Source organism: Lepisma saccharinum, chromosome 10 (assembly GCF_977018435.1).
Source record: "Lepisma saccharinum chromosome 10, izLepSacc3.1, whole genome shotgun sequence".
Taxonomy (NCBI): domain Eukaryota; kingdom Metazoa; phylum Arthropoda; class Insecta; order Zygentoma; family Lepismatidae; genus Lepisma; species Lepisma saccharinum.
Window position 1 is genome coordinate 27126550 of NC_139238.1, and position 24587 is coordinate 27151136.

The 24587-nt window shown below is 37.0% G+C and overlaps 1 protein-coding gene across 1 annotated transcript in view; it reads left to right on the plus strand.

The window, feature by feature from the left end:
* LOC145994265 (protein takeout-like) overlaps nucleotides 1–15381 on the plus strand; it is a 46699-nt gene extending 31318 nt beyond the window's left edge. Inside the window, exons 2-6 of the mRNA XM_083130369.1 lie at nucleotides 5957–6049; nucleotides 7901–8048; nucleotides 9813–9946; nucleotides 11851–12000; nucleotides 14100–15381. Coding sequence (XP_082986495.1) covers nucleotides 5957–6049; nucleotides 7901–8048; nucleotides 9813–9946; nucleotides 11851–12000; nucleotides 14100–14251 — 677 coding nt within the window. The 3' untranslated portion in view covers nucleotides 14252–15381. The remainder of the gene's footprint in view (nucleotides 1–5956; nucleotides 6050–7900; nucleotides 8049–9812; nucleotides 9947–11850; nucleotides 12001–14099) is intronic.
* Nucleotides 15382–24587: the final 9206 nt, after the last annotated feature.

Here is a 24587-nt window from a genome sequence, read left to right on the forward strand (position 1 = left end):
CACTCCTTTGCAGTGTCATATTGTTATTGTACAGCCTCTTTATAACTTGTGTTATACACTCTATAATCATTTTCTTGGAGTAACACACAATACGTGTCATTGAACTGCCTTAAAAAGCTGTTGGTTTCAAATTTCCAAGCTGACAAAAAAAAACGACGTAAAGTAACCTACTTCAATCAGTCAAATTACCAAACTTATTTTTTTAGGATAAAATCAAGCAAAAAAGATGCAAGTTACTAAACGTACGTCTATGAAATTAAGCGGGTGGCAGAAGTTCGCGCTGTTGCCACGTCGGAGCGCAACCCCGTGCTTTCGGAGGTTTAAGAGAATGAAAGATCTCGTTGTAGAGTTTGTCTTTGTAATCCATGTGATACAAACTGACGGTATTCGCTCGAAAGGTCAGGTATGACACAAAAGTGCCCCGAAGAGAGGTCGGTCTGACACTGGAACTAGGCAACGCAGCCCGGTTGACGTTTCCGCACAGTGCGCGGGAACCAGCGACTTTTGTCCAGCTCTCGCTTTGCTTTTCCCGTAAATGTGGCATCAGCACAATTCTGCCCAGCCGCCTATTTTCATGGTCGTGTGTTTAGTATTCTTCAGTTTCATTGAAATATTATCACAGATGCCTACTAAAAGTTGATCACTATTTGCTATAGTGGCTAAAGGTTGCATCCACAGGGCCGGATTAACCTATGGGCAACTGGCTAAATTGCCCCTCACCAAAAGGAAGCTGTGAAGGGCCTCCACCAAAAAATATTTTAACCAGCTGGCTATGCTTGTGAAAAATTACATAAGAAGTTGTATTTTAAAAATCAAAAAACTTCAATATTGTCGTATGTCTACACTCTTCTGGATCCAATTGTAGCACAGCTCTCAGTCTATCTGTTTGTAGATATCTGAAGCTCAGTATATTTTATACCATAGATTGATTTGGCTGTGGTGTGGAAATAAGGCACACTTATTAAAAAAATCAATTCTCAGATACGATTAAGATAATAAATAATTCCTACGAAGTACATAACTTTCTTTCGTTAATAACATCGTATTAGAACTGTGAGTTTTTCTAGGGAGAAAAAATTGTGGAGATACTGGCGCTTTCTCAAAAATGAAATTAGTGAAAAATGGGCTTCGTGCTGCCATGGGACAGGATCGCTCATCCAATCTTTGTTTATTAAGCATTGAACATGAACTTCTTCGTAAATTGGACTTCAATGATATAGTAGATGAATTTTCGGCGAAAAAGGCAAGAAAAGTGTGTCTACTATAAGTGTTAAGCTTTTGGGAATTTTCTTGAAGAAAGTGTAGTTACTACAATTTCCACAATGAACCTGTCGGTAATTGTCCAGTAGCTGGACCGTGCATATGTTGTGACATATTTACTCTTAATTGTAAATAATATAATTTATAATAAATTATGTACGTAAGTACAGTATACTGCTCAGTTCTCTGTTTCTGTCTGAACCCCCTTAATATTTACTATATATTGTAGTTACGATGTTCACTCTTCGTACTATACTGTAGACATTTAAACGCAGAATTTCACTGCTGCTGGTGGTTGACATATTGATCTAATAAAGCTCCTAGTAAAAAGTAATAAAAAAATGAGGGGCCCCACAAAACATTTTGACCAGGGGCTTCCACAAACCTTGATACAGCTCTGCCCATACTTCATTTTCATTTATTTTCAACATTGTACCTCTAAAATTTCATTCCGCACTCCCTCAGCACCTCAAGATTTTTAATCCTGGCACCACCGAAGAGTCTAGAACTTATAATATATATTCAATTAGCATAAGATCTCCAGTGTGCACAGTAAGTGACAACAATTAGAAAAATATTCACCATCTCGCCTCTTTACAAAGCGTACATTACAAAATTACAGCCATTAATGTTGTAGAAATACTATTTCGGATGGAGTATTTTATTTATTTACTTGTGTGGAACCCAACAGGCGTATGCCCAATTATTACATTGTACAATATTATAATTACACGATTACATGAACAATAACATAATTAAGATAATTAACGAACAAGTTGAATGTAGTGGGATATGGCATTTTAATCGACAATTTGCATTTTTTAACAATAATGAAAATTGTAATTTTATTGCAAGAATGTAGAAAATTTAACTCAAGTGCGGGACGTAGTCTTACAAACTAATTTAAAATGATGTCCTAATTGCATACAAAAATTCAGTGAATAAAACTAAATTTACAGTTATATCTAAACAGGTCTATTCTGGAAATGTATTTAGAAAATGCTATAAATATATAAACCGCCATCTTGGATTTGCGACCTTAACATATAGTTTGGACTGGACCGTTTTGATTTTTTGGCATTACACGCAATATTAACCGTTAATGCATATTTTATATATATATACACACAGTTTAAACTGCTTTATGCGTAACTCATTTCTGCGTAATTCTGTTTTATACGTAAATCACTGTAGGTCCCGGCAAAATATAATTTTAAAACGTGTTAATTACACCTTATTGTGCTTAATGCATTTATACGTACTTTTGGTGTTATACTTACCAATTATCATAAAATACAGTTGATTACTTAACCAAGCTACAACAATGTCACAGAAGTGACAGTTTTCAGTTGCTACTGGTCGGCCATGTACAACAGAAAGAGGAAAAGTTACTCGCTTGACCAGAAATTTATACCGGAAGTGGATGCTTATCCACATAAAACTAAAACTGAAATAGCGGCAGGTTTAGGCATCGCTTATTCCACACTTGGCACAGTCATTAGTAAAAGAAATCCTATTTTAGACAATTCTTTAAAAATTGGGTAGTAAAACTATAAAACTGTAGTGTCTATTGTAGTATTTAAGTATCAAAGTGTTCACTAATAAAGTGGCAAATGCAATGTATTTAAATCTGATTTGTAAGTAATTCTCAGTTATACGTATTATTTTCTCTTCACCTTGACATACGTATAACTTAGGTTCAACTGAATTTTTAAAAAATTAGTGGACATCCCCTAAGTGGCAATATTGTCTGCTTGTAATCAAAGCCTCGTTACCTGGTGGTGGACACATGGTGGTTAGGATCCCACTTTCAACTGTAGTTCAAGTCCCGGTTAGCCTTCTTATTTGACCACTTTTCAGGGCATGGGCTGTTCTAGTGGATTTTTCATTGTGTCATGTTATGGTTTCAACTTCACTGCAACACATGTCATACTGCTTAGACATTTGCGAATCGTAGAGGGGACTCAAGGTGAATCATTTTTCTTCTCTGACCATTGAACTACTTTTTAGGGCATGGGCTGTTCCAGTGAGGTTTTCATTGTATCAGGTTATTGTTTCAACTACAGTGCAACACACGTCATACTGCTTAGGCATTTGCCTATCGTAGAGGAGACTCAAGGTGAACCATTTTACTTCCCTGACCATTGAACTACTTTTTAGGGCATGGGCTGTTCCAGTGGGGTTTTCGTTGTGTCATGTTATGGTTTCAACTTCACTGCAACACACGTCATACTGCTTAGACATTTGCGTATCGTAAAGGAGATTCACGGCGACCCATTTTTCCTTCCCTGACGAAGTTGCATGTCAGTCTCTAGTTTGCAGGTGCTTTAGCGATGTAGAAACCCATTACATAAGTAGGCCTGATGTGAAGTTTGAGTAAACAATAGCGATTGGAAGCTTGCTTGGTGGAAAATGACCTTGGCTCGGTAGCTAAAATGTTTTTTTGGAGTCTGTCACGCCACCTTTGTGCGAGTGGTAATTTCCTCAAAGTTGTCGTGTAAAGTCATAAATTCAGCTGTTAACTTGCAACATAAAGCTGGTATCACTAATATTTCACTTAGTTTCGTTAGTTCTTATTGGAAGGATTCAGAAGCAGGTAAATTTACATAAATTAAGTCTTTCTTTGGTGTAGTTCCAAATATTTTTTTTCAAAATGTCCTCAACCTGATAGATTTCCATCTTTGAGGCATTTGTTCAGTAATATGAACCTTATACTTATCTGTCCTGGACAAGATCAGTTCACTCTCAACCATACTTATTAGATACTTTCAGATCCATTTCAACATTGTCATTTCATCTTCGTCTTGTTCAGTGGCAGCAATTAGCCCCAACTTCCCTTTTGTTGTCAATTCTTCCCCGAACTCAGGTCTTAATGCTAAGCCTTGTCTACCATGAGAAGGTAAACATTCCTTGCGCCCCCAGTTTTGAGCCATCCGGCACTGGTCTTGGCCATCCCACAGACCTCTTACCATCAGGCTTCCAAACAAGAATATTTGATTTCTATTATTTAGTGTCGCTCTTCTGTCACGCTTTTTTCTATTCACGACGATGAAGATGAGTGATGATATGAATTAAATTGATGAAGGGACAGTGACAACCGCCCAGGCCGAGATTCGAACCCTGTCGCAGCGCGCTGTGCTAACCACTATATAAATTAATCAATATAAATTTATTTTGCTGATACATTTTTCATGTAAAACCTCCATTTATAGGTGAAGGATGTTTTGTATTATTTTTTCTTTTTAAAAATAGGTTTGTGATAGGTTTTACTTCCATTTTCCTATTATCTGACATACCAGTGGTACAATCACGGATATTTCAGTGTTGTAACAACCGCACTGACTTCAGAGGATTTATGACAACCCAGAAGTGTCCGTGATTGTACAATTATCACTTACTTTCCTTAAAACCTAGTTCTATTAGTGAAAATTGCTCAAAACCTAAAAGAGAAGGGACAGTACATGTATTTTCAGATCGTTGACCTTGCATGTGAATCAAACCCGGAACTCCTGTTGGTATTTTTTTTGTGAGCACCCTTCATCGTTCCGATCAGCCAAAAAATGAGATCCAAATTACACAAAGAAAATACAGATTACCTGCTTCTGCTCCTCCCTTCAATTCGATCACTGAATGTGGTTAAAATATCAAACATATACAGAGTGTCCCAATAAAATATATACACACTTTGAATGATTATAACGTCAGTAATTTTCATTGTCAAACTGCTATTTTCAAACTAATGGATATTCTGGTCCAGGCACGTTGGAAACATGAAGCAATGGAATCGCAAACATGAAGAATTATTTCGTTCGATATTTGGGCGCTTTCTCGTTCAATTTCTGCCTTAAATCCGTCCAGTCTTGCCAGTTTTTGTACCGTAAACTTGATCTTCTACGCAAAAAGTACAATAGTGTGAGGTCTGGTGAACGCGGCGGATATTCTTCTGAACTTCTTCATCCATCTGTTCGGCAAATTTCTCCAAGTACTCCTCAAAAAACTACACTCTCTGGTTCGGATCATCTGCATTGAGAGCATACTCTTCTTGGAATGTGACTCTTCTAATACAAGTGTTTCAAAATGCAATGGACACTTGATTTTGATATTCCTGTTACCGTGTGTATCCATTTTTATGGGACACCCTGTATTAAGTACATATTGCATATATGCCCCTTCCCCTTACACATATCCGCAGACAAAACGTTCAGTCATATTTTTCTATAGTGAAATTTGTAAGCTTTATGACTCTTCACTCTAGTATGGTAGAATTGATAAATTAATAAATATTATGTATACTGTATAATATTAATAAAATATAAATTAATAAACATTTATTACATTCTTGAAGCTTTCCTGGCGGCGAATACTGAAGAGATTTTCTCGGACAATCAGTCAGGTGATTCACATCAATCCCTGAAGATGAGAGTGACGTTAGCTCTAGAAAGCTCGGAAGCCTATCCGGAAATCACCTGGCTGACTGCCCTAGAAAACCTCTTCATTTATTACATTGTTTAATTTATACTTCATTAAAGTTATGAATGTATTTAATTTATTAGTTTGGCATAATGACTTCGTGTAGTTAAGAATCTTTGTCGACTAAAATGTCTAGTCAAGTTAGAATTGTTTGGTGCTTTATGTACGTATATAATGCAACATTGTTAGATTTAGTTGTAAAAAATTTGTTTGTTTCTCATTCCAGCTCCATATTTGAGTCCCTGCCATCGTAATGAAACTGATCTAAATGAATGCATTAGACAATCCGTCAACATGGCAGTTAGGAGCATTAAAGATGGTAAGTGAATCTACGGATTGTTACTTCTTATAAATCGTACAATATTATTTTTGCCTTTCACCACGTAGGTGAGCTTAATAGAAGTCAAATTGAAAATTAAAAGGGCTAGGCCATAGAAAAGACGTAGTACTTTGTTAAATTAAGCTATTTTACTATCTTAAAATTTTAATCATCTTCATGCAGTCCCAATCTGTTTAAACTTTAGATGTATCAGTTGGAATCTAAAATACTGAAATGTGCTATGAACTACTAGAGTCAATTCACAGAATACACAAGCCAAAGAGCTTTTGTACTCTTGATAAAACGATTGTACAGTGGGATGCCTAAGTATTACCAAGTAAATTGTCCATCACCACTTCTCTTCTGTTTGTCTTAGGCATTGGAAGCTTGAAGAATTAAAACAGAACGCCAGACAAGCTATTGACAAGCTTTGCACCAGTATACATAAAAATCTGTTCCTTATGAACACGCAGGGAAATATGAAAAAATGGTGAAAACAGTCATGGACAATTTGAAGATCAAAATTTGTGCATCCAATTGCACATGAATATACTGCTTGGATCTACTTTATAATATTAGTAGTAGATGTTATCACAGTTGGCTCTTATTACAGTGCACAATTCACTTAATGCAACCTAATTTGGCAATACCAACTACAGGAAGTTACGTTCGTTAAATATCAATTATCACAATCTCTTATATCTCGTATTTACTCGAATTTACTGTGAGCCGACCTCCGTCGCGGAGTGGTTAGCACATCGTGCTACGACGCAAGGGTTCCCGGGATCGAATCCCGGCCTGGGCATGGGTGTTTGTGAGTGTCTATTTATCAATTTCATCATATCATTACTCATCCCCATCTTCGCGATTAGCCAAAAGTGGCACAAAAGGCGAAGTAAAATATACCAAATCAAATCAGTCGTATTTACTGTAATATGTTGCAATGATCGACTGATTTTTTATGTATTTTTATTTTTCTCTATCATATATATATATATGTATATTTCCTTAACAATAGTTTAGTATGCCTTTAAAAGTTTTACACTTTCAGCTTCATATATTAAACACTAATCATAGAGCAAAATATCATTATGGTTCTGTGTTGCTATTAATATTATGTATGACTCAATTTCAATGACCTACTCGCCTCCCCGATGGCGCAGTGGTAGCGTCGTCGCCTTGTAATCAAGGGGTCCGAGGTTCGATTCAAGGTGGAGGCACATACTGGTTCGGATCCCACTTTTAACTGCAGGTCCAGTCCCGATTAGCCTTACTGTGCATAAAGTAGACTGAAAACAGCAATTCAATCAATCAGTGACCTACTATTTGTATGTGTTTTATATTTTTGTAATCTTACATCGCTTTTCTGCCTTTTTTTACAACGATGAGGTTAATGATAATAATTTTAATTTTGATTTATTGGTTTTATTTTACTTCGCTTTTCGCCACTTTTTGGTTAATCGAGAAGATGAGGATGAGTGATGATTGGATTAAATTGGTGAAGGGACATTCGCAAAGAACATCCATGCCCAGGCCGGGATTCAAACCTGGGACCTCAGATTAATTGTGACGTCGAGTAAGTGATGAATCATAAATCTTAAAAAAAATAATACCAGGATCCATGTCCGATAGGCACTCATATCGAGATAACCTTTAGGATTCCTTTGGTACACTCCTCACATAAAGTGGCACATATTTCAACTATTTCACTTTACAAAATGCGCCACTGTTATATAAACAGGACTGTACATAAGTAACTATTATAATTAAAAATGTCTTGTGTTCTGGAGTTTCATTCTAAATATAAAGCGTTGAAAGCCAGTATTGAAGTTATACTTTTGTATTTTGCAGGTGACTCGCAGCTAGGAATTCCCCCAATAGATCCTCTGAAGTTGCCTTTCCTAGAAATAGACCAAGGAGCAGGAAACGTGAATCTAGACGTGCTGTTCAAGAATATTAGGATCAGGGGATTGAGCATGCTGGAAGCTATATCAGTTAAGTAAGTCGTTTTTTTTGTTTCATCCTAGAACTTCGAATAAGCCTAATTTTGTTAGTATCGTGAATATCTAGAAGTTTTTTTCACTTCCTTATAGGCAGGCACGTATCTACAACTACTATCGGATTAAAAATATAGATACTCGAGTTTGAACTCCACTTAAACATTAACCAGTAGCCCTACATTAAAACGAGTTACATCAAAATTTAGCTTATTCAATTCTGCGTTAATTTATGCTAAGCAATTTTGTTTCTAGTACGCCGTCTATTTTTAATAGTCGCGAAAACAAAAAAGGGCCTTTTTTTAATTTTGCAAACAATCGCTCTCTTTCAAATTCTGTAAATCAAAAACAGGTTGCCCGATCGTTATGAAATTTTAGTAGGGTGCAGGCAGAAAGATTTTTAAACACAATTATTAATTTTCAGGTATTCAAAATTTCTCAAAAGACAGTTTTTAGCATTTTTATGAAACAACGTTTTCTTAGTATTGGGTCTACTGTATATTTCTGGGGGTCCGAACCATGCTCATGTTATAATAATAATAATAATAACGTTTGTAATTAATACGTTTATGAGATTAAAGTAATAGTATTAAAATAGGTAAATTAAACATTATTATTATTATTATTCAGGATGTCTACCAGTCTGAAAATTCCGGAAAAGTTTGGAAATGTGATGGAAATTTGCTGTGTTTCATCAAATAATATTTTTTTGTGTGGAAGTGTACCAAAAGTAGGTTCTTAAAGAACTAAAGGACATGCAAGAATTTTTAAGTGTGTTGTGGATAAACTATGATACAGTTTGATATACTGAGTATTACAGGCAGTTATACTGTAGTTTAAATTGCATATTAACTACTCTAGGAAATTGGATCATATTATTTTGAATTATTTTCAACTTGAAATCTACTGCCATAAGTGGGTATTGGCATTTACCGCTTGCAGTTGTAGGTTTGTGTTTGGTGCATAGTAAATTTAACACATATTTTACTATAATTATATATTATTTATGCTATCATTATATTTTGTTGTTTATAATTAGTCAATGCATGGTAAGTATTACATAAAAGCTCACCCTTGATGCCCAACAGCCAATTTGTGTTCAGTTTTTCTTCTCGTTATTACTTGTAACTTCATTTACTGGGTTACTAAGTGTGGTGTTAAGCTAAAATGCAGTGTCCTTCTTGTACAAATGTGTACATATATGGATTGCCCTAAGGACTTGGTCTGGAAAAGCTGGAAAAGCCAGGGAATTTTGCTTTTACGAAATTGTAAACACCCTGTATTTCATGACAGATAGAAACATGTATTCATTATATGGCTTACGTTATGTGTAGGTTACTAACATTAAAAAGAGTTGTCCTACCGAAGAAATTAATGTGTATTATTATTAGTAGCGGTTCACATAAATTTTCACAGGCACCCTTAACGCACAACTGTATATTCGCAATCTCAATCTAACCCTTACCTCTTGCGTAACTTCCGCGGAAATTAATCATCTTCGTCAATAAGTATTTTGCTTAATTAATTTTGGACTAAGTTAGTTTTACTGAGGGTTACGGACCCCTTCGATCCCCTAAATGCATGCTTGCTCTTATGTGTACCGATCACCAGTCATGCGCATAGTTGCAATAAGCTAACCGGCCCAAGATGAGAAAATTACTAAAGAAAATAATAATTAAAATACACAAAATTACCTGCGACCACTTTTTTTTTAATGTTCCGTGATATGCATATAAAATAGATAAACATTATTTCTTCTTTTTCAGAGCGAATTTGGACGATAATAAATTCGAGATAATAACTAAAGCCCCTTACTTCGTGATGGAGGGAACGTACGCCGGTGAGGGACAAATACTCATACTTCCTGTCGCAGGGAATGGAGTCTGCAATGTGAGCATGAGTAAGTATATTGGTGTGCGTGGAATTTAAAGTATTTTAATCTAAATGAATAGATTGTTGAGATTTGTCCTTTGTAATACTGAACATTTATTGAAATTAATATAAAACTTTGAAGAAAGCTTTAATAAAGACAATTGCAATGGCTTCAAAAATGCAAGCATGTCATATTCATGTCATATATATCATAGGAGATTTTGTATGGTTCCACGTAGAATATATAAAGGTGGACTGCTTCAGGATTATAAGGAACATGATTGGGAAACGTCATGTATTAATAGTTTTCTGTAGAAAATATTATTTTATAACTTGCACAGAAGAATAGTGTTTTAGAATAGCCAATAAATAGTTTTCTTAATCAAATATTTGTTAAAATAGAAGATAAACAAACGATTTTTCAGCCAGAACTAAATATTTTATTAATCGTATACTTTTTCTTTAGAGTTACCAAAATGTGTTAAAAATTATAGAATTTAGTAAAGGATACCAAATTTTTAAATTGTGGATACTCAAGAGCTTAATCAAACGTGTTCGTTATGTATTTATGTAATTAATTTTCGCACATACTCTATCTTGACATTGAATTATCATGAATGATTCAGTTTTGGAATTATATTTATGGTGCACACAACTGGAATTTATCTGTCTTCATGCAAGATAAAATATTCATATTTAAATTTGAAAGTTTCTTCCCTATACGTCTCAATGTCACACACACACACATTTTGGCTCTGTCCGAAAGGTCGGAAAAACAGGCTCGAAGTACGGTCGGAAGTGACGTCACCTAGTGCAGTTCGAAAGCGCCAATTAAACGAACAATCGAGACGATAGCACGGAGCACGAATCGTTGCAGATTTGAATACTCGACTCGTGTACTCGTTCATTTGTCTAAAATGATGGAAGTCGAAATTCAGTCAGGTGTTGGTTGATGTTCTTTTAATGTGTGGAAATGAAAGTATGAGAACATTTTAAGATGCTCTGGGATTTCTGTGGTGAGAAGCAAGTGTTTGTTGCGCTGGAAAAACAATGTGTCCTTAGTTTTCTCTACTGATCGTATTTGGCGCTGCTGTCGAAGTGCAATTCCAAAGACTTTCACTTCCAATCCAAGGATTCAGACTGCGAGACCTTTCTCGGAAGATGCTCGCTTCAAGTAGCTGCGATATTTGCACCTTTTGAACCTTATGAAAGGGGAGGAGTAAGGCTAGCGCGATTTTCCTGAAGCCGGGTCACGTGACAGAACCGGAGAAGTCAGACCAAAACATTCGAAGACGCCGTAAGAAAGCATGTAATTTTGTGTACTTTTGAATAAGGTTTAGGAAGCAATGGTGCCTGCTCAACACACGGCTGTACTAACAAAAGCGACAGAAAACCTGAAGGAATAATGTTCCATAAGCAAATAACGCTAGTTATAGTTTGTTTTGTAGTATTTAAGTGTAAAGTAGACCTCGAGTTTTCGTTTGTAGTTCGAGCCTACTTCCATGCTCCTTCCAGCCGCGTGCGCTTGCAGCAGCCGATGCGATGTTCTTCTGTCCGTTAAGTCATTGGTTGAACTAGATGCGGCCATCTTACGCAGACAAACTTAAGCTCCACCCACTGGCTTCAAAACGAAAGCAACGAGCGACACGAGACTGCAGGCACCTGTTTTGAACACCACCTTACTTCTTATGCTAGCGACAGAGCAGAGAGGTGACGGCACAAATGCGGATGTGCTCACGAAAAAGCGGGGGTGTTCCGATATTTGACAGACTGTTAAATGTTCAACGGCAGGACAATATAAGTTATACGATACATTCTAGCTGTGTAATTTAGTTCATTCAAAGAGAACTTGCGATAAATAAGACACTGGCATATAACCATGCATGTATTTTGTGCTCTCTGTAGCGTTTTTGTTCCTCTTCTCTATTTCAGCGGATGTGACCTCTGTGTGGATGATTTACTACAACATAGTCGAGGTGAACGCTAAGAGCTATATACAAGTGGAAAAGTTTGGGTTGGACATAATGCCAGCTGATGTTAAATACAGCTTCAGCAACCTGTACGATGGAGATAACATGCTTGGTAAATATACAAGATATGGTACATTAATGGTTACACTGTAGCACTGGCGTACACAGAGGGAAGACTGATGGGGCTACAGCCCCCTCCGAAATTGAGAAAATCAACATTTTCAAATAAAAGCGGTGAAGAACTCGGGGAATACCAGTGCTAAATGAAAGGAAAAACTTAAAAACGACCCCTTAATGCCACTTTTCAGAGTAGAAAGTTCTAAGTATGAGGAATATTTTGTTATGTATACCGTCCCCCTAGAAAGCCGCTATCAATTCCAGCCGCTCCCGAAAAATAATCCTGCATACGCTAGTGCACTTAGGGGTACAGTGAAGTGCTGTAAACAAGGTTGTCGCAAATAAAAATATGGGACATAATCGTAATCACAAGTTGAAAATGTGGGACAAAATCGCAATAGCACATTACTCAAAATTAGACATGATACAGTGTTGCAGTCGCCATAAATGGGAAATGTTACCAAATGCTGTAAAAATAGGTGTAATTTGTGTTTAGAAGAAATTTAAGTAGGCCTACATTAACGTTTTTTTTTAAAAAATCGCTATACATCTTACACATCATTTAGATTTTAGAAAGTTTCTATGTGAACTGCACTATTTTGATTATGATAGAACGATGTGTTATTTTGAAAAAACAAACAAAAAAAACATATAAATGTGTAAGAATTTACTGCAGTAATGCAGAACCTTTTCCTAAGGAGACATAAGGTATCTGTAATAAAATTGCAATGTATCTTTAGTTTCTAATTGATATTTCAGAATAAAGGAATACTCGCATGTTTAGATTCCACGTTCTCTTATACTATAGGTCTTTTTTACTCTCACGGCGGCCGGTCCTAGTTCTGGCAAGGGAAGTGGGGAGCGGGGAATACGCCTCAAACCAACCAGACATCAGCGTGGCGCCGAGAGTCACGACGTCGAGTGGAGGAACTACTACGTGCACCTCGTTCTACAGGCTTCTGCTTCCCTTGCCAGCATTAGGATCGGCCGCCGTAACAGTAGAAAATACCGTTACTTTAATATTTCAAGTTTATTTGACTCTATCCAAATTTCATGCTTGTATTTAGAAGTTATTGAATATTAATAACTAAATGAACGAAAACTAAAGATCCTATTAGGATAAAACAATGGGGAAGAGATGGATGTTGGAGCATTTTCAAGTTCGGATTTATTATAGTGTCGAACAGAATGACAAAATTCTTGTTAAACAGTAAATAATTACCAGTAAACAAAGAATCAACACAAACAAATAGCGTATCGATTTCAAAAGAGGTAAACTAATACAGTGATAGGATATTTGCATGTAGAAGTGGGAAGAAAAGACAAGTTCGATCCTTTAGATTGGAATCGTCCCTTAGAATTTTCACTTTAAACTGGTTTAGTTGGAACTTGGTCCCAATTGTCTGCGCCTGAAATTGTCCTGATACCGAAAGTTATATTTTGAATGTATTAGAATTTCATATCTTAAAACTTTCTTTATTAATCACATATGATCAATGGTAGATAATTTTCGTAATTGGTAACATTCCTTAATATTTTGAAAATTGAAAAGAGACTGAAAATGATTCTTATTTCCCAAACATCAATTTCTTCCCAGCTGCAATATCTTCCTGTGACCACTTCTGACAAAATATATACAAACAAACAACCAAAGACTTCTTAGGATGAGTTTATATAATTCATTATTTCTTTCTTTCTATTTCAATTGTTTTAGAACTTTTCTACCTATTTTGTTAATCGTCACGATGATGATGAATGATAAAATGGATGATGGGACACACCCACTTCAATGGCTTGAGCAAGATCTCAACTTGAGACCTTTCGCTATGAAGTGCTTTACGCTCACTGTTCACCTTCCGCTTTAAACGTTTAACATTTTAAATGTGAACTGTCGTGTATGCACAGGCTACTACTGACTTACACATTCCTATACTTGAAACATAAAACAAGTATAATTTAAAATACGATCATGTTTCTATTGTCAAACACTCCAAAGTACACTTCCATCTTGAATTCATTCATAAAATCAATAAACTAACTAAGCATAACGATATTCAGCATTTAACATAAACAATTTGTTCACTTTTATTGCAGGAGATGCTGTGAATCTATTCTTGAACGAAAACGCCCACGAAATATTAAACGACTTCAAACCACAGCTCATAGAGTCCTTGGGCAAATTGTTTGGACAACTCGCGGATCAAGTCTTCAAGAATTTCCCGATAGATGTCCTTCTTCCAGAATGAAGAGAAAAAGCCACTTCGAGAGCTCAGAGTTCAGCCGTAATCCCTAGTCCCTGCTGTGATCACGAGAGAAATATACGTGTATCCACTGCTCCTATTTGAACGAGACTCAGAACGAAATCGGAAACGAAAGAGTGAAAAATATTCTTGCACTCGCGATAAGACAAATAAATATTTCTGATTTATTGAAAATGGTGATATGAGAGAGAGAGTAGATTAATTTTGTTGAAAGAATGGTATCTATAATGCAACTTTGAGGAGAATTGTTACGCTCTAAAGAAAGAATTATGCATATTTTGTAATCGAAAGTAATAAAACATGGTACCAGTATTTACTTCTGAGATAAAGTGTTAAGAATTGTATTTGTTGAGAAATAAATTATTGTATTTGTGTCATAAAGTTCCAGAACGAATAAGTAAGCTTAATTTCGTTATTTAAGTTGTGAAATATAAACATAATTACTAGTTTGATTCTCTTGATGTGACATAGTAAGTCAATAAAAAAACATAATGTGATAATGGTATTATAACTAAAGAAATATCTGAAATTCTACTTATCTTGTTCCTGTAATTCAAAATAATATTATCAATATTTTCTTTCAAGCATTTGTATGGTGTCCCTTACAGTATTTAATTCTAGCATTTACAAATTGGTCTCAGTTACTCGCTTGGAAGAATCAGGTCTTATTCTAAATTCTGAGCATAGGCTCTGATTAGAATTCTTTGAAATGTTTAGTTTTGTTGCCCTTCAAGTGCTTTTCTATTGCAATTAGAAATATGTATTTACACTCGAGGGCAGTAAATGAGGCTGCCGACTGAATTTGCACTGTTGCAACATTGTTGGTGGTAAATTTGCTGATAACTCGCTACGTTCTGGAGATTATGCAGTGCACGGCTGCGTAATATGTACAATACAAATAGAGCATCAATATTTGTTGGAAAGGTCGGACATGATAGCGGCCTATTTTCCTTTGGAAATAATTGTTGGAATAAGAAATCACCTGAAAAGTTCCATTAAAATCGTGACATAGAAAGTAAGATTCGTAAGGCAGTTATTTCCATCTTTCAGGTCTATGTTTTCTATGCACAAAGCAAGTGCATTTTCATTTACTCTTATTGTACTCAGCAATAAACACAAATAAATGATAACATTTTTTAATTTTTATTTATTCCTAGTTCTTCACAGGGTTATTAAAGGTCCCAGGAACCCATAAATTCTAATGGGTTGTATTGGGTTCCGTTGCAGGACCGGAAACTTTTTTCTCGCACAACTTAAATTCGGTCCAAGTTGCGAATTGTTTTATTGAAAAAGTTTCCTGGACCGAATTTAAATTCTTCCGGAAGAAAGGTTCCTGGACCGAATTGAAATTCATTCTGGAAAAAGGTTCCTGGATCGTATTTAAGTTGATCCTGAAAAATGGTTCCTGGACCGAATTGGAATGCTTTAAATATGAAAAGGTTATACACTGTCTAGAACTCATTCACGTTTGCTGATTTTCTCTCCCAGCCAGGGATTGAATTTATTTACAATTCGTGCACCAGGATTGACCGATTAAAGTTGCCTTCTAAAAATCTCCGCGAGTACGTTTACACTGGAATGTCACACTGCGGCTGTAGAAACCGTATCGCAGGAAATAAATCATAACGCTGTTGTTCTCTCGTGGGCCACGTTCAAAAACTCCCTTACTGAAGAGTTACTGTACATATACATAACGCAATGGACTATATTATTAGTGTGGCGTCACACTGAGTTCAAACAAACCCGTCACGTGTTGCTCCGGCATCCGATCCAGGAACCGCAGCCAATAGGAGCCGTCGATGAGGTAACGTGAGGCTGGTGTGTTCCCAGCAGATATCACAACAGGGACTTAAAGTGTTGCTACAACCAAGTGAAGGAACGCGCGCGATAGAATGGGACTACATGGAGAGGGGCAACGTGACTGCAGCGTTTGCGTTTCGCCCATTTCTGCCTTGTACAGTGTCTCTCAAAAGTTTTAGGACAACGACATTTTAAACTAGGCAACCCAATTTACACAAGGCGTTGGTGGGTTGCGTGCAGAGTTAGGCTCAATTTCATGGTTGCCACATGCACAACAGATATTTGTGAAATACGCGAAAGAAATGAAAATAATTATTATTGTATACAATTATTAAAAATATCAATATTATATCGCAAATGACGAAATTCTTACTAAAAGAAAGAAACTAGGTTTTCTAGTTTTTCATCGCTGATGAGCCTAAGGAAAGGATAACAGGTTAGAGGAGATGAAAGGCGACAAAGGAGAGGAGAAAGAGAAAGCGAAAGGAGAAGAAGAAAAGTAGAGGAGAGAAAAAAGAGAGGATAGACGAGGAGAGGAGAAGTAGTGAGAAGAAAGGAAAAAAATGGAGGAGAGATGAGGAAAATTGAGCAAAGAAGAGAGGAGAAAACCGAGAGGAGAGGAGGGGAGGAGACGAGATTCGAGTAAAAAGGAGTAAAAGGGAAGAATGAAAAGAAGAGGAGAAGAGTGAAGTGGAGACGGAAATCTTAAGACAGGAAAGGAGATAAGAGGAGTGGAGAAGAGTGAGATGAGACAAGATACGAGAAAAATAGAGAAGGTGATATGAGATAAAAGCAGAGGAGAAGGAGAGGAGAAAAGAATAAGAAGGAGAAGAGAAAATAGAAGAGAATGAAAACGAAAGGAGAGAAGAGGTAGTTGGAGAAAATATCATCTCGGCGTTAAGAATTGATGCATTGATCAAATTATCGATATGAAACACTCAATAAAGTTTTGACATATATTGGAGAATGTATTAGATCGGTGCCATATGCCTTTTGGCTGAGTTCAGAGCAAGATGAAATCTTTCACGTAAGATCATTGATTTTTCCTGCGATTATACCACTAAAAACATGAATGTAATTTTAATATTTATAAGAATTATCCAATTTTTCTCGACTTCTCGCTTCGTTGAAATGAAGATGTTGTAATTTAATATTTCCCCTCCCCCCATCGTTAATTCCAAACTGAATCATTCCGTTTCACACATTGTGGACAATGAACACAATGAGATATGTCTAAAACTTACGAAAATTTTCTGCCACCGGAGGGGTTTGAAGCTACGACCTTCAGGTTGACAATCCTTAACGATAACCACTACCCCACAAGCTTTCGCTCCCGAAAACAGGTAGAAGGAGCTGATCAAGGTGAAATGTAGATGCAACTCTCCTCCTACATGTAATGTGCAAATAATACTTGTTTGTAACAAAGAAAACTAAGGTAGAACGAATCGGCGTAAACATTTAACGGAGAATTGCACATGTTGAAAACTTTTCATTCGATATTTGCGAAGGTATCCTTGCATTGATCTCGAGTGGGAAAGGGGTAAAATTAGTATATACTGAATTGCCACAAATATAAAGAGTTATTTCATTAATATTTGTCAATGTCTTTAAAGCAGTACAGAATTATCGTTAGAGTATCATAATTCAGGATCTTATACATGAAAATATCCCTTTGAACGTGTGTCAATTCATTTTTTATTTTTTTATATATATATAAATTCCAGATGCACAACAATCTAGCCACTTTACACTGCTATTACAGAAGGTTGTTTCACGTTGATGGTAACGATTTCGGTCACCAGGGAGCAGCACGTAGGCATAGCACGGAGCAGCCAGAGCCAGTAGGACGAAAGTACTGTGTGTTGACTTGCAAAAACGATGGTTGGTGTGTGTGAGTGAGTGTTTATATGGCACCAAAAATTCCAGTCTTTTGGGAGGGGTACATCTGTACCCTTTCCGACGTTGGTTATAGTTATAGCCAGATAATTAAACAGTGCCACATGAAAGCATTCCATGTGTCAAAGAAGGGCATCAATGCAGTATTCAATCGCCATAGAACTTGCGCTGTACCTGTTGCTGGAACCAGTCAAAGTGGGCCTCAGACATATCATAAGCCCAAGCGTTCCTCCGATGTTGTGCGGAAAGTGAGATCCTTGGTGCGATGTGAAAACCCTGCAACGCAAAGAGTGATTGCACAGGCAGTGCAATGTTTCCCTGCAACTGTAAATCGCATCATAGCTCAAGATTTACAACTTGTGCGGAAGCACAAGGCTCAAGTTCGTAAGTTGCGTGCCTCACATGTCCAAGAGAGGAAGACCAACAGTCGGAAGCTCTACGAACGCCATCTGGCAGGAGACCGCTGGAAGTATGTGGTGTCCCTGGATGAGGCATGGATGTATCTGTTCGGGATGTGGTAAAAAATGGCCATCTACTATCGTCCACGTGATGCAAGAGGTCGATCTGAGTGGCTACGTGAATGTGCTGAAAGTTTTCCACGCTGGTTCATGGTTGTTGGTGGTTACTGCCATAACGGCAAACTTCTACTGCGCAGTGTGGAAAAAAAGGCTAAAATAAATTTAACCTATTACGAGACGAATATATTGGAGCCACTTTACAGACATCATATTCCTTCTCTCTATGGCAGCGACACATCTCGTGTTGTCATCCACCAGGACAAGACTTCCAGTCATACGGCAAAGTCCACGCAGGCATACATGGATCGGATGGCACGTGAAACGGGCATTCATGCAATCCCCTTTACAGACATCCCTGTGAAATCCCCCGATGTCTTTTCCATAGATTTTTGTGGGTTTCCGTTGTTGAAACGAGCCTTGGGAAGCAGACGGCCCCGCACAATTGAGGGTCTTTGGAAAGCTTGTCAGGAGGAATATGATCGTTTGGACCAATGTGTTCTTCAACGCAGTCTCCTCCAATGGAATCTCGGCTGCAGGGCCATTGCTGCAAGACAGGGGTATCACGTGGAGCACCACCGCTCGTGGCGTCATGGTTTTTCTTAAGGTGAGGTGGGTTCTAACTTTGTTACCATGGACATGAAACGACCTTCTGTACAAATAATGTAACCATGCTCTTGTTTAATAGAAGGGGAAACATGTTTTCTAATATGGAGGATCGAACCTGGGACCGCAATCAATGCTTTCAAGAACTCTAACCAATACACTACGCCCTTCGTTTCCCTTGGAGCAAAAATTCTTAATAATTCTCTCGCCTTAATATTGTAAACGTTATCCTGCAAAAGAAAAGTTCAATACTCTGATATAGCTCTGTACTTCTAGAATTACTTTATACAGATGCATTTAACTCTGAATGTCTTTCTGCGTATTAGTATATCTAAGTTTGTGAATAATTTATTTGTAATTTTATAAAGGTTACATGAACATCTACTAAATAGTTCCTTACAACTTGGAATCTAGTAAATATATACTTTCAAGTCTTCAAATGAATTTTAGACCACTAGGTTTTTGCAAGGGAATTATATGGGATCCGTTTCCAGTTATTCATTGCTGAAGGAAAGTTTTAAAACTCTGTGGAATTTTCATTCTGAGATAAGTTTGTTTACTTGCTACATGTATGCGAACTACACTCTGTCCCACTTATCTCTGGAGCAGGTGAACGAAAACAGGTATCTGAGCAGCGATGAACAAGTGAGTGGAATGGGATTGCGTGGAGGGAGGAAAGCCACTGCAGTTACCAGCCTTCCCAGCAGCGTGCACTGTTTCGCTCTGTGCAGTCGATCTCCCCCCCTTCCCCCTTTCTCTCTCTCTCCTTCTCTTCTGAAATGTGTGGCTTTGCTCCAGAGATGCTGGGACAGGACAGAATTAACTGTTTTCGCAAAAAGTATCTATGTGCCACACATTTAATTCTTACTCGCATGAAAAAAATGTGAATTTGCATTCAGGGATAGTTTCACAGTTACAAACTGTTTAGACCACGATCAGAATTTAGTATAAATAGGCATTTTTTTTTATAATTATATATATATATAGGGCTTGAACTCGTAATCTAAGAGGTTTGAAGATTCGTCCTCTTCTTTGTGCGTGAACTTATTTATTTATTTTTCTATTCATTATTGATCCTCATCGTCGCGATTAGCCAAAAGTAAAATAAGAAAAGTCCCCCTCCTTGACTGTGCCGTGTAAGGCGCTGTGCTTTGGACTCCGACTGCGGGACGTCATGGGTTCGAGTTCGCCTGTGTTCAGTCTCTGGGTTCTCGGCCTGGGTATAGCACCGGTAGCAATCCACCATAGTGAAGAAATTGGGGAGGTACAAGTGAGGAAAATATCCTATGACGGCTGGGGTGCGAAATGCTAGTAGTAGTATTTGTGGTACTATGAGCACAAAATCATACAAATGAAGAGCTCATATGATTAAACAGCCCGATTCGGCTATACTTAAAACAATGTCAAGATGTCTATATGAATCAATCGGCCATGTGTGCACACAGTTAAATCTAAAGAATCTTGAGCCCTAGTGTACAAATGAAGAAGCCTCAACAGACAGATTTGGCCAAGTGTGCAAAGGCTGAATCTGTGAGATTGTTGTCCATAAGCTTGTCAAAAATATGTCCCTCTTGATATTATTATAGCTACACTTAAAACTAAGCCAAAAATGCTCATATCCTCATGCTCTACAACTTACAGGTCAATACAATACAGGATTACTTGGATAAAGGTAGGTTGCAAATTGAAGTTTCATGTTCTTCCTAATCTTTGATCAGTTTCATGCCCAGGGCAGTAATTACTTAACTCAGCAATACATTAATCTATCAAACAGTTTTGATCGGGAAGACTAATGTATTGCTTGCCCCGGGCAATAAATTATGCACGCTTAGGGGCTTTCATATTACATTATTGCTAGCACGCATGGGATATAATCTACACAAAGAAATAAGCTGAAAGGGGGCATTAATGATATTTCTGTATAATTCTAGGCCTGACACATGGCATTGACTCCAATTCACTGAAAGGGCATAAAACTTCCATTAATATTTCTGTGTAATAGGAGGAATTCTTAGTGAAAGAACATTACCCCCTTACATAACAACATGCAAGCCTGAATCCAATTCTAAAAAGCCTTGCTCTGCAATAATATATACACAAGTAAGACTTTAAGAATATTCACTGCTAGCTGATATCCAGCTCAATGGCTCCCGGGTTAAAAAACCGGTAGAGAGTGTGGGCATAGCCCCATAGCTTATATGCCTTGTAATCAAGAGGCTTCCAGGTCTGAAACCTGGTAAAGTGCAGGCATATCCCCATAGCTTATATACCTTGTAATCAAAGGCTTCTGGGTTTGAGGCCTCTCCATGGAGAAGTGTTAATATTGCTGTCTTGTAATCAAGAGGCTCCCAGGTCTGAAACCTGGTAGAATGTGTAGGCCTTCCTCATGGCAAAGTGTTGGTATTGCTGCCTTGTAATCAAAGGCTCCTGGGTTTGAGGCCTGATAAAATGTGTAAGATTGAAATACATGTGGCAGAATAATATCCCCACACGTGAGATTTTGAGAATATTCACTGCTAGCTGATAACCAGCTGAGGTTTGATACCTGGTAAAGTGTGTTATACAACAGCATAGAGCAAAACTACTCTATATTGGGGATCACCAGAGCCTAGTTACTGCTGTTGTTTGGGTATAAAAGCACCAGCTCAGCCACTAACTGCTGTTATAATTGTTTTGGCATATTATCCATAGTTCTGTTTTTTGGAACAAGAAATTTTATATAAACAAACAATAAAAATGCCAAACTTGAAATATTGCAATCAATGCAATAAAAATATATCTAGTTCTAATTGGGCTAGGCACCGGCATAATTGTGATCCTAAGAAATGCAGAAAGGCTACAAAAATATGTCCAAGATGCCATAAAATATTAAGCAAAGCATATTACAATAGGCATAAGTGTACTTGTTATGTACAGTCATCAACATTGCTCTCACAGCCATCTACATCTGGTCTGAAAAGGAAGCATGAAACACCTGTTAATGCTAGACCGGCAAAGCAGCCACGCTATGCACCACCTATCCATAGCAGTTTTGCTGGCCAACTTAGGGATTACAGTTTTGTATCAGAGCCAAGATGTGACATTAAGAATTTTTTGAACAGTATAAATCCTGATATGCAGGCAAAACTAAATGCACAAAATGGCTCTTATAAGCTGTCCCTCAAATTGTTTACACAATATAAGAAGCCAAATGGCACAAAATTTACACAGCCCCACATAACAGAAACTGTACCTATATATTCAAATGCAAATTTAGACAAAATAATAAGCAGTTTGATAGAGCAATTGAATATTAAACACTCTGAATTTGCTGGAAAAGAGTCAGGATGGAGCCTATGCGGATCTCCACACAATTTATATATTAATATTTCTGAATTCAGCCCATTACAAGGTTCTACATATCTGCCATTACCTGCCAATATTAAAAACAAAAAAGCTGTGGTTAACATAGAAAATAATGATGAGAAATGCTTGTGGTGTATTTTAGCTGCTTTGTATCCAGTTTTAAGGAATCCTCAGAGAATAACTTATTATAAACAATATGAACACAATTTTGATGATGCTATGGAGGGCTTAGAATATCCAATGTCTGTCCAGAATATTGATAAGTTTGAAAAAAAAGGCCAGGGATATCAATGGTAAACAATTATCTATTAATGTTTTTATTTGTTCTACTGGCCGTGGCAATTGCTTGATAGCACCTCTCAAAATCAGTACACTTGATGATGATTCTGCTGTCCCGATTGATCTGCTCTTAATTGAAGGGGATGACACACACCATTACACTCTGATACACAGTCTTGAAGCTTTAGTCAGAAAACAACTAGACAAATCTAAGACAATATTCAAGTTGTGTAGAAGATGTTTGACTGTATTTGATGGTAGAAAAATGGTGAATAGTGTTTGTGAAGAGAATACAGAAATTGCTAAAAACAAGTTAATTGAACATTTAAAATAATGTGGCAACCATAAACCTGTTCATATGCTTATGCCTAACCCAAGTGAAAATGCCAAATTCAAAAAAATTGAAGCCTTGTTGGAACACCCAGCATATATAGTGTGTGATTTTGAATCAAACCTCAAGCCCCTTGCATTCTGCAGCCCAGATCCTGATGAATCTTCAATTACATCATACCAGTTACATGAGCCTTCTAGTTTTTATTATGTTGTTGTACAGGATGGTGTTGTTAGTGAAGAATATTTATACATGGGACCAGATGCCATCAAAAAATTTGCACATAGAATAGAAAATGAGTGCCATGACATAGCATCTAATGTCTTATTAAAATCAAAACCTATGTTGCCTTTAATACAGGATCAGATTGAAGATTTCAACAATGCAGAAAAATGCCCGGTATGTGATTCTGAATTTTCAGATATAAATATCAAGGTGAAACACCATTCTCATACAGATGGTAAATTCAAAATAGCTCTGTGTAATAGTTGTAATATTAAGATCCAGAGACCAAACTTTGTCCCTATATTTTTCCATGGTGCATCCAATTATCATTTTCATCATTTGATCAGGTACGAGGGGTTTGACAAGCAGAATTTAAATATTTTAGCTGAAAATGATGAGAAATATATAGCCATTAGCAAGATAATTAAAGTTAATGGTGTTCCCATTCACTTAAGATTTCTTGATTCCTACAGAATTCTGTCTGCTAGCCTGGCTACACTGGCCAGTCAATTATCTGATGATCAATTCAAAATCACATGTGCTATGTTTCCAAATCAGGACCTGAAATTAATTAGGCGGAAGGGTGTATACCCATATGATTATGTTACAGATTTTTCTAAATTTAATGAGTGTTCTCTGCCACCAAAACAAGAGTTCTACAGTAAACTCAGGGCATGTGGAATCACTGATGATGATTATCACCATGCCCAGTTCCATGGAAAATTATAAACTGGATCCAATGTATTTCTATAGTGCACAAGGCCTAGCATGGTCTGCAATGTTTTTAAACACTAAAATGCAATTGGATCTGATCCAGGATCAGGATATGTATCTGTTTATGGAGCAATGTATAAGAGGAGGCATGGTGCAATGTTCTCAGAGATATGCCAGAGCAAATAACAAGTATATTCTCAATTATGATCCAGCACAGCCATCAAATTATATACTGTATGTAGATGCCAACAGCCTGTATGGTTATGCTATGATGGATAAACTGCCATATGCAGGGCTTGAGTGGGTTGAAGATTTCAATATTGAAGATCTTCAGGATTTTGATGACAGTCCCTATGGTCTATTCTTAGAGGTTGATCTGACAATTCCTGATGATTTACACAACACATTTTCTGATCTGCCCCCAATTCCTGAGGTTAAGTGTTCACCTGGCTCTAAACAGAAGAAGCTCATGATGACTCTAGAGCCAAAACAGGATTATGTCATATATTACAAAAACCTCCAGTTCCTAATGAAACATGGTGTTCAAGTGACCAAAGTTGGCAAAGTCTTAAGGTTCAGGCACTCAAGATGGTTGAAGCCATATATCGAT